This window comes from Rhinichthys klamathensis, unplaced genomic scaffold (genome assembly GCF_029890125.1).
Source record: "Rhinichthys klamathensis goyatoka isolate OS25496 unplaced genomic scaffold, OSU_Roscu_1.1 h1tg000170l_1, whole genome shotgun sequence".
In the NCBI taxonomy this organism is placed as follows: Eukaryota; Metazoa; Chordata; class Actinopteri; order Cypriniformes; family Leuciscidae; genus Rhinichthys; species Rhinichthys klamathensis.
This window is the reverse complement of record NW_026606701.1, coordinates 2,103,956-2,120,244: the sequence shown is the minus strand read 5'-3', so window position 1 is coordinate 2,120,244 and position 16,289 is coordinate 2,103,956. Positions and strand designations below refer to the sequence as shown.

Here is a 16,289-nt window from a genome sequence, read left to right as displayed (position 1 = left end):
GTTTGTTTTTCACATTTGGCCATATTTGGTAATGTTTGCAATAAAAAAATATAAATACTTTCACAAAAAACTTGCATGTCAGTTATATTGCAACACTCTAAGTGATTGTGTCTAATCAACAGTTGGGGACCAACATGGATGAATATTTACAAAATGACTGGAGCATCAGGGATGCGACGAGGGGGACACGTCAGACCGTTGCCATTGTTCCAGGCCACGTCATCGAGACCGAGTCTTTGCTGGAGGCTGGTGATCTTGGTTTCAAAGTTTTATTTTGTTTTTCATGTTAAATACACGAAGCAGTGTATCAAATTAATGGAAAAGAATCGTCCTCTGTCAAATTTGAGGAAAACTCTGTGATATTTAGTCGCATTGTAAATGTTTGTAGCTATTCTTAATAAATCAACACATCTTAATAAATAAAATCGTATAAGAGTTCAAATGAGTTGCTTATTGACTTTTAAAGGTGCATTGTGTAATACTGTATTTAGGAGGATCTGTTAACAGAAATACAATATCATATACATAACTATGTTTTCAGTGGTGTATAAAGACCTTACTTAATGAACTGTTATGTTATTTTTTTTATCTTAGAATGAGTATACATTGTATAATTGTAATAATTGTTTACAAAAAAATATTAAAGATGTATTAAAATTGTAAAAAAAAAAATAAAAAAAAAATTTAAATCACATATACAGTGGCCTCTCTGGTTTATTGTATTACAGAGACAATCATTATTTTACATTAGTAATATAAAAAATATTTGTTACTAATTTTAATAAGGCAATGATACAGGAAATAACCCAGCACATGAGTAAGACTTAACCCAGCGAGATGGTCAATTTCACCCACTGGTTGGGTCAAATTAATGACCCAACCATATGGGTTAAATGGAAAAACCCAGCACTTGGGTCAAACCAACCCAGCGCGTGTTCTGTCCTATAGTGACCCAGCGGCGTGGTTAAGGTTGGGTTATTTTTTAACCCTGCATTTTTTAGAGTGTGCCAGTTGCTCTCCAAGACACACTCTCTTTCCTGAAAATCAAACAAAAACAATCTTTCTCCATTAAAAAATAAAAACACCTATTCTAACAGTTTAAATCACTGTTAGAAAGTTTGTTCACTTTACAATCACTCATAATGGATTCCTTTTTATATGAGCAAGGCATATTAAGGTTCACTTTTTGCAGCCCAGCAATCATCATATAAATATAGATTACTAGAATTTTTTTTTTCTTGCAAAAAGGTAAAAAGGCATCTCTTCTCCTGAATTTGCCCTCAGCATCCAGGAAGTGACCGGGGTTAAAAAAAGCGAGTAATCTCCCACTTGGACTAATCAAACAGCACTGATGTCAAACTGTCAATCAAGACTAAATATCCATGTTTAAATGTAAGTTTTTCAAAGAATGTGAAAATGAAATGTTTAATCCTCTGGTATTCTTCACTTTGGGGTCACACTTGTGATCCTCTTTGGTCAAAACAGACCAAAGAAATTAAGCGTAACCTTTTTTAAAACTAGTTTTAAACATACTAAAATAATGTACTATATTTTGTTTAAATAATATTTCTTTAGTATTTTGTATTTTATTCTAAACAAAATACTTAATATTGTTTCCAATTAACATAGTGCTTTAGGTTAAAACAGAGGAAAGGTACTTGAATTTACAATGCAAGGAAAGCAGGTTTTGCATTTGGATACATATTTAGACATTATTAAAAACTACTACCCCCAAAATTGCTATAATATTTCCAATCCTCTGTATCTCATGAATGACAGCATTGGTGTAGGACGGGCATGTTGTCTTTGTCTGATAAAGATGGCTGCCGACTGTGACCCACCCACAACATGATCAATCTCCTCCTGAACTATGGCTGTAGATACAAAGTAGAGATTGTGAGCAAAGTGGCATATAGCCAAATTACATTTTTTGGGGGTCACATCTTAAACAGAGAGAGGGGTGGGGCATTTTAAGGATGTTCATTTAAAAAAATGTCCTGACCAACAACCAACGCTAATCATTAACCGACAAAATTATGTTAAATTTTAATAGAATGGATAAGTGTCTGTGACCCGTTAAAATACCAAAAAAAAAAAATTCTTCTGTTTTACACGCGCAAATACAAGCATAAACAACAGAACATGAGGATTCATACAGTCATATATCAAGCACCTGCAGTGCTTCTGTGAATGGAGAAAAACAGAACAGAAAGGGAATAAATATAAGGGAAATATATTTCACTTAAATACAGATGAACAAAATGAAAGAAAAAACTGTGAAAACTGTGACAAGTAGTAGCCTAAACACTAAGTTTCAATAATTTGTTTACGCTCTCCAAAAACTTAGCGGAAAGGAAACCGAGATGGCAGAAAGCGCCTCCTGTTTGTTTTCTTTATTTTACAAAAGCACGTTTTGTTTTTATTGTGAGTTTACACAAATAAAAGTAAACCCTTCACTACGGTCCAGTGATGAATCTGGGTCCTGGAAATGGGAAGCCTCAGGTGGCGTCTCCTCATAGAAATGTGAAGTATAGACTCAGATCTACATGGCACTTTTCCTCCTCCTTGCTCATCTCAGGATATTTCATCATGTAGAGGAAACCCCAGTACAGCAGCAGTATCAGTTTAATTATGTATAGGTATTTTAAAATGCATGGTAGAGCATTCCCGTACCAGCTCACTTACTGACGCCCCCCTCAGAAAAAAAGGTGTTACTTTCTCCATCTCAGCAAGAAAGCAGTCAATGTAGTCCCGTGGATTTGATCGATCATAATCCCCTCTGTGTGCATTCACCTTTCCTTTCACGAGTTCACACTTACATACAATTAAGGGGAATAAAGTATAATGCGTATTTGGCGTGCTGTCCGGGGGGAGGGCTCCGAGCTCGGAATTCGGCCCGAACCCAGAGTACTCCCCCCCGTATGTAAGTGGTTTAGGACTAGAAGAGTGGAGAAGGGGTGGTGGAGGGACGCTGCTAAACTGTCAGAGAAATGAGGTGAGACTGCTGAGTCTATATGTACACATTTTAATCATGATTGCTGAGTGCTCTCCACCCGTGTTAATTATCTGAACGTGCTTCTCCCGAACTTTGTTAATGAAACATTTTAATCATGATTGCTGAGTGCTCTCCACCCGTGTTAATTATCTGAACGTGCTTCTCCCGAACTTTGTTAATAAAACATCATTTCACGAGTTCACACTTACATACAATTAAGGGGAATAAAGTATAATGCGTATTTGGCGTGCTGTCCGGGGGGAGGGCTCCGAGCTCGGAATTCGGCCCGAACCCAGAGTACTCCCCCCAAAAGGCTAGAGAGCAGAGGACAGCCGCCGGACTAAAGACCCCCCCCAAATGAGTGCCGAGATTGGCGGGCTGGCATCTCGTGAAAGGTCTGGGCGCTTGGCCGGGAGGGCCCGTGGTGGCGGCTCACTGCGCTGGACTGACGGGCCCTGCTGACCTGAGGATAGGGAGAAATTGTAATTGTAATGGCAAATTAGGAGAGTTGTGCCTTCTTGATGGGTGCTGTTCGCGCAAATCACGGACGATAGACCGAGAGGCCCATGTAGCTTGGAGTGGCCCTTCCGATCTAAGTTTACGAGAAAGTTTCGCTGCGTGCGCTGCGACGAAAATGCTTGCTGGAAAAGAGGAAACGGGAAAGAGAAAAATGAGTACTCTACCGGGAGATTTTCTCACACTGCGTCGCTGGACGAAAGAGAAAACATAAGTGCTCTACCGGAAGAGTTCTCACTGCGTCCGCTGTGGGACTAAAGCCCGCTGGGCAGAAGAAGAAATTGGAAAGAGAAAAATGAGTACTCAACCGGGAGATTTTCTCACACTGCGTCGCTGGACGAAAGAGAAAACATAAGTGCTCTACCGGAAGAGTTCTCACTGCGTCCGCTGTGGGACTGAAGCCCGCTGGGCAGAAGAAGAAATTGGAAAGAGAAAAATGAGTACTCAACCGGGAGATTTTCTCACACTGCGTCGCTGGACGAAAGAGAAAACATAAGTGCTCTACCGGAAGAGTTCTCACTGCGTCCGCTGTGGGACTGAAGCCCGCTGGGCAGAAAGAGGAAATTGGAAAGAGAAAAATGATTACTCATCCGGGAGATTTTCTCACACTGCGTCGCTGGACGAAAGAGAAAACATAAGTGCTCTACCGGACAAGTTTTCACTGCGTCCGCTGTGGGACTGAAGCCTGCTGGGCAGAAAGAGTAAACTGGAAAGAGAAAAATGATTACTCATCCGGGAGATTCTCACACTGCGTCGCTGGACGAAAGAGAAAACATAAGTGCTCTACCGGACAAGTTCTCACTGCGTCCTCTGTGGGACTGAAGCCGCTGGGCAGAAAGAGGAAACTGGAAAGAGGAAAATTAGTACTCAACCGGGAGATTTTCTCACACTGCGTCGCTGGACGAAAGAGAAAACATAAGTGCTCTACCGGAAGAGTTCTCACTGCATCCGCTGTAGGACCAAAGCCTGCTGGGCAGAAAGAGAAAACAGGAAAGGAAAAAATGGGTACTTGGCCAGGGGATTTTCTCACACTGCGTCGCTGGACGAAAGAGAAAACATAGGCCAATTACTATACCCACGGACGCAGTAAGGTATTGCAGTAATATGAGTGATAAAAAATAAATAAATAAATAAAAAACGTCGATTAAACAACTGAAGCGGTCCGAAAACAAATTATGCGAGTCAAAGGGCACGGCCAACTTCGATTCCGTATCAGAATTCTGGCTCTGTGTCCTCACGTTTGTCTGACTTTCGAGCTGGGAAATCCAAGGAAGGGGGTGTGTTGCTAGGCAACGTCTGTCTTTTTAGTCGGACTCCGACACGCATAAATAATAGAACGCAGCATAAGTACATAGAACATCCACTGGGAGACCAATGCTCGCTGGATGGAAAAAGAGGAGAGATAGATGCATGCAACATCTGCTGGGAGACCATGCTCACTGGATGGAGAAGGAGGAAACATGCATGCTATGTCCGCTGGGAGACCAATGCTCGTTGGACAGAGAAAGAAGAAACCAGAGAAACAGAGCTCCTGCTGGACGAGAGGAAACATCAGTGCTGCGGTAGAGAAAATTGGCTAGAGAAGCAGAGCTTCTGCGGGAGCAGAGGAGAAATCACTGCTGTGGCAGAGGAGAAAATTTAGCAAGAGAAACAGAGCTTCTGTGGAAGCAGAGGAGACATCACTGCTGTGGCAGTGCAGAAAATTAGCCAGAGAAAAAGAGCTTCTGCGGAGCAGAGTAGACATCACTGCTGTGGCAGTGCAGAAAATTAGCCAGAGAAACAGAGCTTCTGCGGAGCAGAGTAGACATCACTGCTGTGGCAGTGCAGAAAATTTAGCAAGAGAAACAGAGCTTCTGTGGAAGCAGAGGAGACATCACTGCTGTGGCAGTGGAGAAAATTAGCAAGAGAGACAGAGCTTCTGTGGAAGCAGAGGAGACATCACTGCTGTGGCAGAGGAGAAAATTAGCAAGAGAGACAGAGCTTCTGTGGAAGCAGAGGAGACATCACTGCTGTGGCAGTGGAGAAAATTACCCAGAGAAAAAGAGCTCCTGTGGAAGCAGAGGAGACAATCACTGCTGTGGCAGTGGAGAAAATTACCCAGAGAAAAAGAGCTCCTGTGGAAGCAGAGGAGACAATCACTGCTGTGGCAGTGGAGAAAATTACCCAGAGAAAAAGAGCTCCTGTGGAAGCAGAGGAGACAATCACTGCTGTGGCAGTGGAGAAAATTAGCAAGAGAGACAGAGCTTCTGTGGAAGCAGAGGAGACATCACTGCTGTGGCAGTGGAGAAAATTACCCAGAGAAAAAGAGCTCCTGTGGAAGCAGAGGAGACATCACTGCTGTGGCAGTGGAGAAAATTACCCAGAGAAAAAGAGCTCCTGTGGAAGCAGAGGAGACAATCACTGCTGTGGCAGTGGAGAAAATTAGCAAGAGAGACAGAGCTTCTGTGGAAGCAGAGGAGACATCACTGCTGTGGCAGTGGAGAAAATTACCCAGAGAAAAAGAGCTCCTGTGGAAGCAGAGGAGACATCACTGCTGTGGCAGTGCAGAAAATTAGCCAGAGAAAAAGAGCTCCTGTGGAAGCAGAGGAGACATCACTGCTGTGGCAGTGGAGAAAATTACCCAGAGAAAAAGAGCTCCTGTGGAAGCAGAGGAGACAATCACTGCTGTGGCAGTGGAGAAAATTACCCAGAGAAAAAGAGCTCCTGTGGAAGCAGAGGAGACAATCACTGCTGTGGCAGTGGAGAAAATTACCCAGAGAAAAAGAGCTCCTGTGGAAGCAGAGGAGACAATCACTGCTGTGGCAGTGGAGAAAATTAGCAAGAGAGACAGAGCTTCTGTGGAAGCAGAGGAGACATCACTGCTGTGGCAGTGGAGAAAATTACCCAGAGAAAAAGAGCTCCTGTGGAAGCAGAGGAGACAATCACTGCTGTGGCAGTGGAGAAAATTAGCAAGAGAGACAGAGCTTCTGTGGAAGCAGAGGAGACAATCACTGCTGTGGCAGTGGAGAAAATTAGCAAGAGAGACAGAGCTTCTGTGGAAGCAGAGGAGACATCACTGCTGTGGCAGTGCAGAAAATTAGCCAGAGAAAAAGAGCTCCTGTGGAAGCAGAGGAGACATCACTGCTGTGGCAGTGGAGAAAATTACCCAGAGAAAAAGAGCTCCTGTGGAAGCAGAGGAAACATCACTGCTGTGGCAGTGGAGAAAATTAGCCAGAAAAACAGAGCTTCTGCGGGAGCAGAGGAGACATCACTGCTGTGGCAGTGGAGAAAATTACCTGGACAAATTGCGAAGATGGCAGTTCGCGTTTGGAACAGTTTAGACGGTCTTGGAAGGTGGATGAGCTTTGTGCAGTGTAGCCTGGAAATCACCTGTATCCAAGTTAATGCCCAAAATTCAAATGGACGTGGCTGAACCCATGGTTTTACCTGTGCAATTGGAATGCCGAACTCAGCAGAACTGTGCGGGGCTGAGGGATCGATAATTAAACATTTTGAAAATGTTCTTATTTCTCTGTTTATTTTCATCATTTTTAATGGGTCATATTATATTCCATGCTGATTTGTTCTGAATCAGAAAACACAATACAATTTAAAATTTAAAAGTTTAAAATTACCTACTTAAAAATAAAAAATACATTTATGCAATAACTAAGTTTCTAAGCGATTTTGTAAATAAATTGCAGGACAGTCAACAAGAGGTTCTTAATGATTCTGTGTGCAATCTGCACGTAATATGAGACCTACTGTTTACATGTGAGTTTACCAGAAGTATTGCGTTAATGAACAGCAGATCCTTTGTACAGAAACTATTTAATACACGTGTTCCACCGGTCAAAATGTGTATCCAGATAGCATGACTTGCTCATGATTCAACAACTGAAGCGATGCGAAGTTCAAATCAGGGACAGAAAACGAAAAGGTTTTGAGCTAAGCACTCACGGAGTTGACCCGGCAGATGTTGAGAGTGTGGACTGGCCGGGACTGAATCTGCAGCGCGGCTTACTTAGGGCCTGTTGCGGCGGCCTGACGGGAAGGCCCGTTCCTTTGCGTTAAGAGGGCAGCATTGCCGTGTCCATTTCTCTATGGCAGGAATTTTAAATGGTCCGGTTTAAAGAAATACGTAGAAGTAGATTGGGAATGTTTCGCCCGCGGTTGCGAGGACCCGTTTGTTTGGCTTGACGCCCATGAGATAATACCAGAGGTTTGCAGCAAAGATTCTTTATCGAACACGAAGCTCGATTCGGACGTGTTAGGAAGGTACTGCGTGCCAAACGCTGCTAAACTGTCAGAGAAATGAGGTGAGACTGCTGAGTCTATATGTACACATTTTAATCATGATTGCTGAGTGCTCTCCACCCGTGTTAATTATCTGAACGTGCTTCTCCCGAACTTTGTTAATGAAACATTTTAATCATGATTGCTGAGTGCTCTCCACCCGTGTTAATTATCTGAACGTGCTTCTCCCGAACTTTGTTAATAAAACATCATTTCATAGCCTTGTCAAAAAGATTTAAATTACTCTCCCTTTTCTCACACTCATGGGTTTTGAGATGTTTCCATGTAACTTACCAAGCAATTTAACCTTAAACTGTTCAACAGAATATAAATACATTAGTCTCAGTGGGAAAGCAATCCTCTTCTACAGCAACATTCACATGGTTCTAATTTGTTCTTCAAAGGGGGATTATTCCTAGTATTGTAATGCTCAGATTTGTAATGTGACTGACTGACAAGTTAACCACATATTTGGATTGACTGACCTTTGTCTCCAAAAATGTCATAAAAGATAGGTAACATGGGCCGATCAGTGAGGTTTTCGCCTTGTGTATACACCTCTTTCACTGTTTTGTGGCCGATTAAAACAAAAATTCTTGGTCCGAGAATTCGAAAGCTTAAAATATTTAGGAATTTTTCTGCAAACTGAAATGTGCGAAATTTAACATATACACAACTTTGAAATAGTTTTAAAAGCCCTAAATACATGATTTCAGATAAAGTACATTTACACATCATCCCAAAGCTGATGAACATTTATATTAGTCGTCGTGTTTTTTCCCTGATAATTTTTTTTTAAATAAAAATACAATTAGGCCTAGATATGACCTTTTCCAAATGAAGATGAATCTTCTTGTGAACGATATGATGAAGGTCTCCTACAATGGGCAAAGTCAATGGTCCAGAAGGAAAGTTTTTCGGTGCTTTATTTCTGAAATAATCACTCAGTATTAAAAACACAAGCGAAAATAAAATATTCTTGATAACGATGATAGATACAAGAGGTGGCCATCTCCAGGATCATGGTGACCTTTGTCAGAATTTGACTGCTTCTTAAAAACAAGACTGCATTCCCAGTAAAGGCTGAAATACACTACACATTTGTGAAAAATCAGAACAGATAAAAAAATAAAACACCAGAGCTGAGGAGGAGTCTAGTCCACAGGCCTTAGAATATATTCATTTTATAATACTAATTTTTACAGTTCAATAATCATTTATTCATTTTTTTATTATATTTCTTATTTTCTTATTGCTTCTTATTGTTGTTTAATCTTTTGATTGACATTTTAAAAAGGTTACCAGCTTTATTTGTCTACATGAAGCTGCAGTTTTATTTGGTTATAGATCATTTTAAACAATCTCAGATGAAGAAACCATATAATTCTACTTTGGGAAATAAATAATAATATGGTGATGTAAAATGTATATCAATCAACGAGGAGTGAAACTTGTTCTAAATGGCTTTGGGGAAAGTGTCATTCCAAATTTAAAGTCCAAGCTTGTTTGAGTTCCCTCTGGAGGAGACAGAGTAAAGGATTGTAGAAAGGATGTGAAGAAGAGAAAGAGCTCCATACGGGCAAGCGATTCTCCTGGACACGATCGTTTTCCTTGAAAGGATGAAATAAAGACAGATATGTTTATACTGTACAGACGGTGGGTTGCTATTGTGAAAAATAAATCTCAAATCAATGAATTAACATGTGTATGCAAAATTGTGAAACATTCTATGTACATCTTATGTATAAACGTTTTTATAAAAAAAAAAAAAAAACCTGCCTACCTATTGAGAAAGGAATAAAGGCTTCAGGTTTTTCAAACTCGCCCAGAGTGTTCAGAAAATTCTGTGGATCAAATGAATGTGGAGTCTTCCACTTGGTCTGATCAAACAGTACTGTGGTCAGGTTAGGAATGATCTGTGTACCCTTAATGTAGAATAAAAAAAAGACAAATTAACATCATCTAAGGACCAACATGAACTATTCCATGATGCATATTAATTAAACAGTCGGATTTGCTAGGTAGGTAGTTAAAATTTTAATGCCTATTCTCTATTAAATGTCTATTCTCATTGGCAAGAACTAACTTAAAAATAAATAAAAAACGGTGTCAATGTTATAAAAGTTTACTTAGTTTTGTCATTCATCTCACCTTTGGAATGAAATATCCTCCCAATATTGTGTCTTCATTAGTCATTCTTGGCACACTAAGGGGCACAACATTGCTCATTCTCTGGACCTCATGGATAACAGCATCAGTGTACGGCATGCTGGGTCGGTCATCTAAGTTGGGTCGGCGCGACTGTCCAATTACTCTTTCTATTTCAGCCTGGACCTTTTCTGAACGTATGAATATATGACATTTGATGCCAAAATTCCATAACATGCATCTAACATATTTAACTAAAGAGGTAAATTATTTTAGTCTAATTAGCACATGATCCTTATCCGTCTTATGATGCGTTTGTATTTGGCATTTTCCCCCAAGCATGGACAAAACTGAATTTACAGTTGACTTGTAATCTGGATCATTTTACCTTGGACTTCTGGGTATTTCATCATGTATACAAAGGCCCACAGTAAAGTGGTAGATGTGGTCTCAGTTCCAGCCACAAACAAATCAAGTACAGCGTATTGCAGGCCCTCTTCATGAAATCCTGCTTCCAGATCATCTTTCCTCTATGAAGAACAGAGACATTACAACCAGCACAGGGTAGACATGACAGATAATGCAAACTCTAACAAAAAAAGTGGAATATTTCTGCACGTTTACCAAATATGCTGTTTGTTAAACACAATAAAGTCATATTTTCATAGTACCTTCTGGATCTCAGCAAGATAGCAGTCTATGAAATCTCTGGGTGAAGAGGGGTCCCAGTCTGCATAATGCTTGTCCACCTCTTCTCTAATAAAAGCACAAACTTGATGGAAGCAGGAAAACAGGTCTTTATGAGGTCCTGGGATGAGGTCCATAAGAGAAGGGAAAACACTGTAAAGCTATAATGGACAAGCAGCAGGTCAACTTGGGTGGGCACCTTTATTTCATTCATTTAGTTTTCAACTAGTGCACTTTATTGCTACATTTAGTGGCAATTCAGAAGTGCCAATGACAGACCCCCATATCTCCACCACATCTTTTCATCTCATCGTCGGAATGATCATTGTAGTACCTGTATCCAGACGGAAGTTTGTAGCTTAAGGGCTTTAGACATCAGTCTAAGCAGGTTCAGAAAACTCTGGTCAGTGTACTCAAACCTCCTGCCAAAAACCATGGAGCAGATGATGTTGGAGACAGCATTGTTAATAAAGTAATGAGGATCGAATGGCAGTCCTAAGAAAATACAACGACAGGTGAAGCTGGTTTCAGGTTTTTTTTTTAACTTTTAAACTTTAGTTTTTAGTGTGTTGCTATGCAAATACTAATTTGTTGCATGCTTGTCAAAAGAGTCCACCTGGAAGTCTCTATGATATTTTAGTACTCCTTAAATCTTGTGTCCTTTACCCTCTAGTATTCCTCACTTAAGGGTCAAACTTGTGAACTTCAGCAGTCACAACAGACCAAAGAAAACATTTTAATCTTAAATGAATGAACTATATTTTGTTTAAATAATATTTATTCTCTAATATTTTGTATTTTGAGGGGGTTTCATGGTACGATACAATATTCACGTCAAAATAATGCAGCATTTTTTCTATAAAAACGAAATAATGACCATAAAGTGCCATAAAGTCACCTTCATCGTACCATTCAAAAATTTAAACCACCAGAGGGCTGTGTGTAATACTCATGGTTAGAGGTTTACAATATAAACGGTTTAGAAATACTTAACAGTGACTTAGTTCATAAATATAAACAATACAAATGTGATGCAAAATTCTGATAATTACAAACATGCCTGGTAAACCTAAATATAAGCCAAGTTATGACTCTTATTATCTCAGCAATGCTGCTACTGTTCTTTACCATCGGTATCCATGATGGTCTTGTGCAGAAATGTGTACTCTTCCATGATGATGAATTCCAGGCTCCTCTTTCCCACACCAAAGTATTTAAGAGTACTAAGAGTGAAACGCCTCTGTTGCTTCCAGCTGTAGCCATTATTGAAGGTTACACCTGTTGACATTACACAATATGAAAGATGTGATATTTAGAGAGAGTTAGAATGTCATTTGATGTCTTCTCCCCAACATTTATGTATACCTTGGCACTTGATTATTTTTTTGAGCACATCACTGGTTGGGCGGCCTGAGAAAATGTTTGCTTGATCAATAAGAGCTTTCTTGACCATGCTGTAGGTATTCACAACAACAGTGTTTAAGTTTCCCAGACGCAAGCTGAAAATGTTGCCATAATGGTCTGACAACTGTGGGGAAACAGTTAATATAATAAACAAAATTGGAAGAATATACAAAATAAAAAGGGTTACAACAAGGCTTAAAATATCAGGCCATATTTGAAATACAGACATTATACAGTCAGACTACGAAATCACAACATTAAGGGGACATAAATTACCTTAGTTAAATGAATATGAGGTTGTGTAGCATCCAGGTGGAATACATTCCCAACAAATGGAAGAGGTGTGGGTCCGGGGGGATAGTTTCTTGGCTTCCTGTTTCTCAGCAGGTCTAAGATCAGAAGAAAAAGGATGAACAACAGTAGCACAGTCCCTGCATCTGTCCAACGCACTGCGGCTAAAGAAAACAAAATGTTCTCCAAAACCATTTTCACGCTTTTATCTCCTTTATGCTGCACTATGAAACGTGATTGCACTGTTTTACGCTTAGTTGTTTACTTCCTGGTTTACTTTCGTTTGTCCTTTCGTACAAAAACATGGTCTGAAATAAACATTCCGAGAGTGCAAACCTGTTCGTGAACGAACGAATCGAAAATTTGATTTAAGAAAAATTAATTACACAGCCACGCACTTTAAAAAAATAAATAAATAAATAAGTCAAATATCTTTTTAGAAGAGTGACTGACACTAGCGCGAGCGAATAGCATTCTAGCGCGAGCTGCAAATGAGCATTTTTACTGGCTCGATCTATTGAACTAACACACGCCCTTTTCACTAATGAGGCTGCAAGCCAAGAGACATGAAATGAATTACTAGCTCGATAGAAGTGAAGTCATGCCTAGAAAGACAAAATAATAATAATAAAAACGATAATAGACAATCTGATGAGGTATATAAAAATTTTATATACCTCATCAGATTGTCTATTATCGTTTTAATTATTATTATTTTGTCTTAATTATTATTATTATTTTGTCTATTTTATAATAAAATACAAGTCAAGACAATGTTATAAATATGCTAATCTGTATCTCATGTTGTTCAGATTCTCTTGGCAATGTGTTCAGAGGAATTAGTTAATTAATAATATCAGTTGCCCAGCTTTCTGGAATCTGGTGGGACTTTTGTAATCTCTCTCCACTCTCAGGGCCGTCCCAGCATCGGCATCGACAGGGTTGTGAAATGGCCGTCTAAAAGGGAGGGGCCTGGTGCGGTCCCACCGGCCACCACCAGTTGCTCGCTTAAACGACGGCCCTGTTTCTAGACTACCAGACTGCTACTGACAACTCCAGTGCTTTCATATTTTCTGACAAAGGGAACGTGCCATTTTTTAACATCATGATCCTGAACTTTATATATCAGTGCTTTGATTTTAAAAGCTGGATCATTTTAAGTTTTGTTTTACTGCTTCTTGCAGATATTATCAAATATAGGAATCCTTCCAGGTTCCCCCCAGGACCCTGGCCTTTACCATTCCTGGGAAATGTCTTCACTGAGATAGATTTTAAGAACATGGATAAGGTAGGAGCAAATTATTTTAAATTAAATGCATAAATGTCGATTAACATTCATTTTAGACGAGATTTCTTTTATAGTCCCCTATTTCTTGATTAAAAGAATGGTGGAGGTTAGCAAGTTGACTGTACTATATATAAGCTACTGTATATATATATATATATATATAATTGTTATTATTATGATACTTTAATTTTTTTAATTTTAGTTGGCTGATGTCTACGGGAAGGTGTTCAGCCTAAGAGTGGGCAGTGATAAAATGATAATCGTGTCTGGATATAAAATGGTAAAGGAGGCCCTCATTACTCAGATTGACAGTTTCGTTGACCGTCCAAATGTCCCACTGTTTCATAAAACATTTAAGGGACTTGGTAAGTACACCGGTCATGACTTTTTTGCTTAAAAAGGCAACACTATAAACTAGTCAATATTCATAACGTTATTTGCTAATAAACAGTACCTGTTTAGTTATTGAAATTCTTTCATTCATTCATATTATGAAGGTACAATACTGAGTAATGGATACCTGTGGCGGATGCATAGGAAGTTTGCTGTCTCCCATTTGCGGACCTTTGGAGAGGGGAAGAAAAGTCTTGAGCTCAGTATCCAACAAGAGTGTGTCTACCTTTGCGATGCGTTTAGGGCAGAAAAGGGTATCATCTGAATTCTAAATGAATTTGGAAGAACTTGCCAAATAATGACATATCCTTATGCATACATATGCATAACTGTGTTTTCTCTCAAATAGCTCCTTTCAACCCCATGGTCACCTTAAACAGTGCTGTTTCAAATATCATCTCGTGCTTGATATTTGGACAACGTTTTGATTATCATGATGAATGTTACCAAAGAATTCTGCGTCTTGACACCGAATGCATTCAGTTAGCAGGCTCTCCTAGAGCACAGGTACTGATTCATGACAGCATCCACACTTTAATATTCTAACTTCCTTTTAATTAATTATAATTTAAAAAAAAAATCATCACCCACTATATTATCTCTTACAGCTGTATAATGTGTGTCCTCGGCTCTTGGAATATTTACCTGGCCCCCACCAGACTATTTTTTCCAACTATAAGAAGATCACAGACTTCCTGAGAGGAGAGATCATCAAACACAGAGAGGACTGGGACCCTTCAAACCCACGTGACTTTATAGACAACTACCTGACTGAGATGGAAAAGGTACAGTAACTAAAATAGGATTTTCTTTTATCATTCTCTTGAAATACTTCGAGTAAAGAGGAAACATTTTTTGCAAGCATTTGTTTTGATATTGCCATTTGATCAGCCTGAGACACTTTTTTAAAAAGAGAGTGCCGTGCCTGTGAAGAACTAATGTGTATGCATATTTTCTTGCACATGTTTTGTGTTGATTCCTACTCTTTCCAGAAAAAGAGTGACCCTGAGGCTGGTTTTAACATAGAAGGGTTAGTGGTGACTTCTCTAGACCTAATTGAAGCCGGGACAGAAACCGCAACTACAACATTGCGCTGGGGTCTGCTTTTTGTTATCAAGTTCCCAGAAATACAAGGTGAGTGTACTTTTCTGATTTTCAGAGCGGGAGTAATTAGCTTGGGAATGCATCAGGTCCAGAAGCTTCCATGAATAAGTTTGTCTGAAAACACACAATATACACTTATATTTCCCATTCAGAAAAGGTCCAGGCAGAGATCGACATGGAGATTGGACAGTCACGTCAACCTTGCTTGGCTGACAGAGATAATATGCCATACACTGATGCTGTTATCCATGAGATTCAAAGATTTGGGAATGTTGTTCCCCTGGGATTCCCTAAACAAGCTGTTAAAGACACAATACTAGGGGGGTACTTCATTCCTAAGGTATTTATTCTATTCTATTCAATTTTGGGGTCTAGTCGTGTCTAGAATGGTAAAGTTTTCATTCTCTCTTTATTAGGGCACCTCTATAACAACAAACCTGTCTTCAGTCCTGCATGATCCAAATGAATGGGAAACCCCAGACACCTTTAACCCAGGACACTTCCTGGATGAAAATGGCCAGTTTCGGAAGAGAGATGCCTTCATACCGTTTTCAGCCGGTAAAATTTTGTAAACACACCACCTGATATGACTTCTCAAAAAGTGATATGCTTGTATTTAGTCCTTTTCATTGACTTTGGGTCAATATTAAATCTATTTTGTCCCTGCTACATTATGAATTTTAACTTCAGCTGATGACATTTGCTTACAGGTAAGAGAGCGTGTTTGGGAGAGCAGCTGGCTCGTCAGGAGCTCTTCTTATACTTCACCTCCCTGCTGCAGCAATTCACCATCTCCAAATGTCCAGGAGAGGAACCCAGTTTGGAGGGCGAGATATGGTTCACATATGCTCCTGCTCCCTTCCGCATTTGTGTGTCCTCACGTTAGAGTGTATATATGTTTCTTATGTCAAATCTTTAAAAAAAAAACTTTTTTACCATTATATATGTTTGAATGCATTGATGAATAGAAAAGCAATGTATCAAATAATACTCTATTTTTCATATTTGCATTATGACTTCAGGACAGGTTCGTTTTATTTATTTAATATTTCAAATTTCTTTATTAGTTTTTCTGCTTGGAACATCAAGTCAACAGATAATAACACTGAATTTATGAAATTATCATTCCACATGGTTAATACCCCAATAAGACCCTCCCTCAAAAAAATAACCTACAGCTTCCAATAA

General features: G+C 39.5%; 2 protein-coding genes across 2 annotated transcripts; one reads left to right on the top strand and one right to left on the bottom strand.

Annotated features, from left to right (window-relative positions):
• Positions 1–9,220: 9,220 nt before the first annotated feature.
• On the bottom strand, positions 9,221–12,511 carry LOC130091796 (cytochrome P450 2J2). The gene is made up of 9 exons (XM_056259885.1): positions 12,302–12,511; positions 11,987–12,149; positions 11,750–11,899; positions 10,956–11,116; positions 10,606–10,782; positions 10,323–10,464; positions 9,938–10,125; positions 9,570–9,711; positions 9,221–9,396 (listed from the first exon to the last, which is right to left on the bottom strand). The coding sequence occupies exons 1-9, from the start codon at positions 12,509–12,511 to the stop codon at positions 9,221–9,223; spliced, it is 1,509 nt and encodes a 502-aa protein (XP_056115860.1).
• An 808-nt stretch (positions 12,512–13,319) lies between these two features.
• LOC130091795 (cytochrome P450 2J2) lies at positions 13,320–15,988 on the top strand. The gene is made up of 9 exons (XM_056259884.1): positions 13,320–13,604; positions 13,807–13,969; positions 14,102–14,251; positions 14,347–14,504; positions 14,606–14,782; positions 14,990–15,131; positions 15,254–15,441; positions 15,518–15,659; positions 15,812–15,988. Exons 1-9 carry the CDS (start codon positions 13,422–13,424, stop codon positions 15,985–15,987), a joined length of 1,479 nt encoding a protein of 492 aa, XP_056115859.1. The 5' UTR covers positions 13,320–13,421; the 3' UTR covers position 15,988.
• Positions 15,989–16,289: the final 301 nt, after the last annotated feature.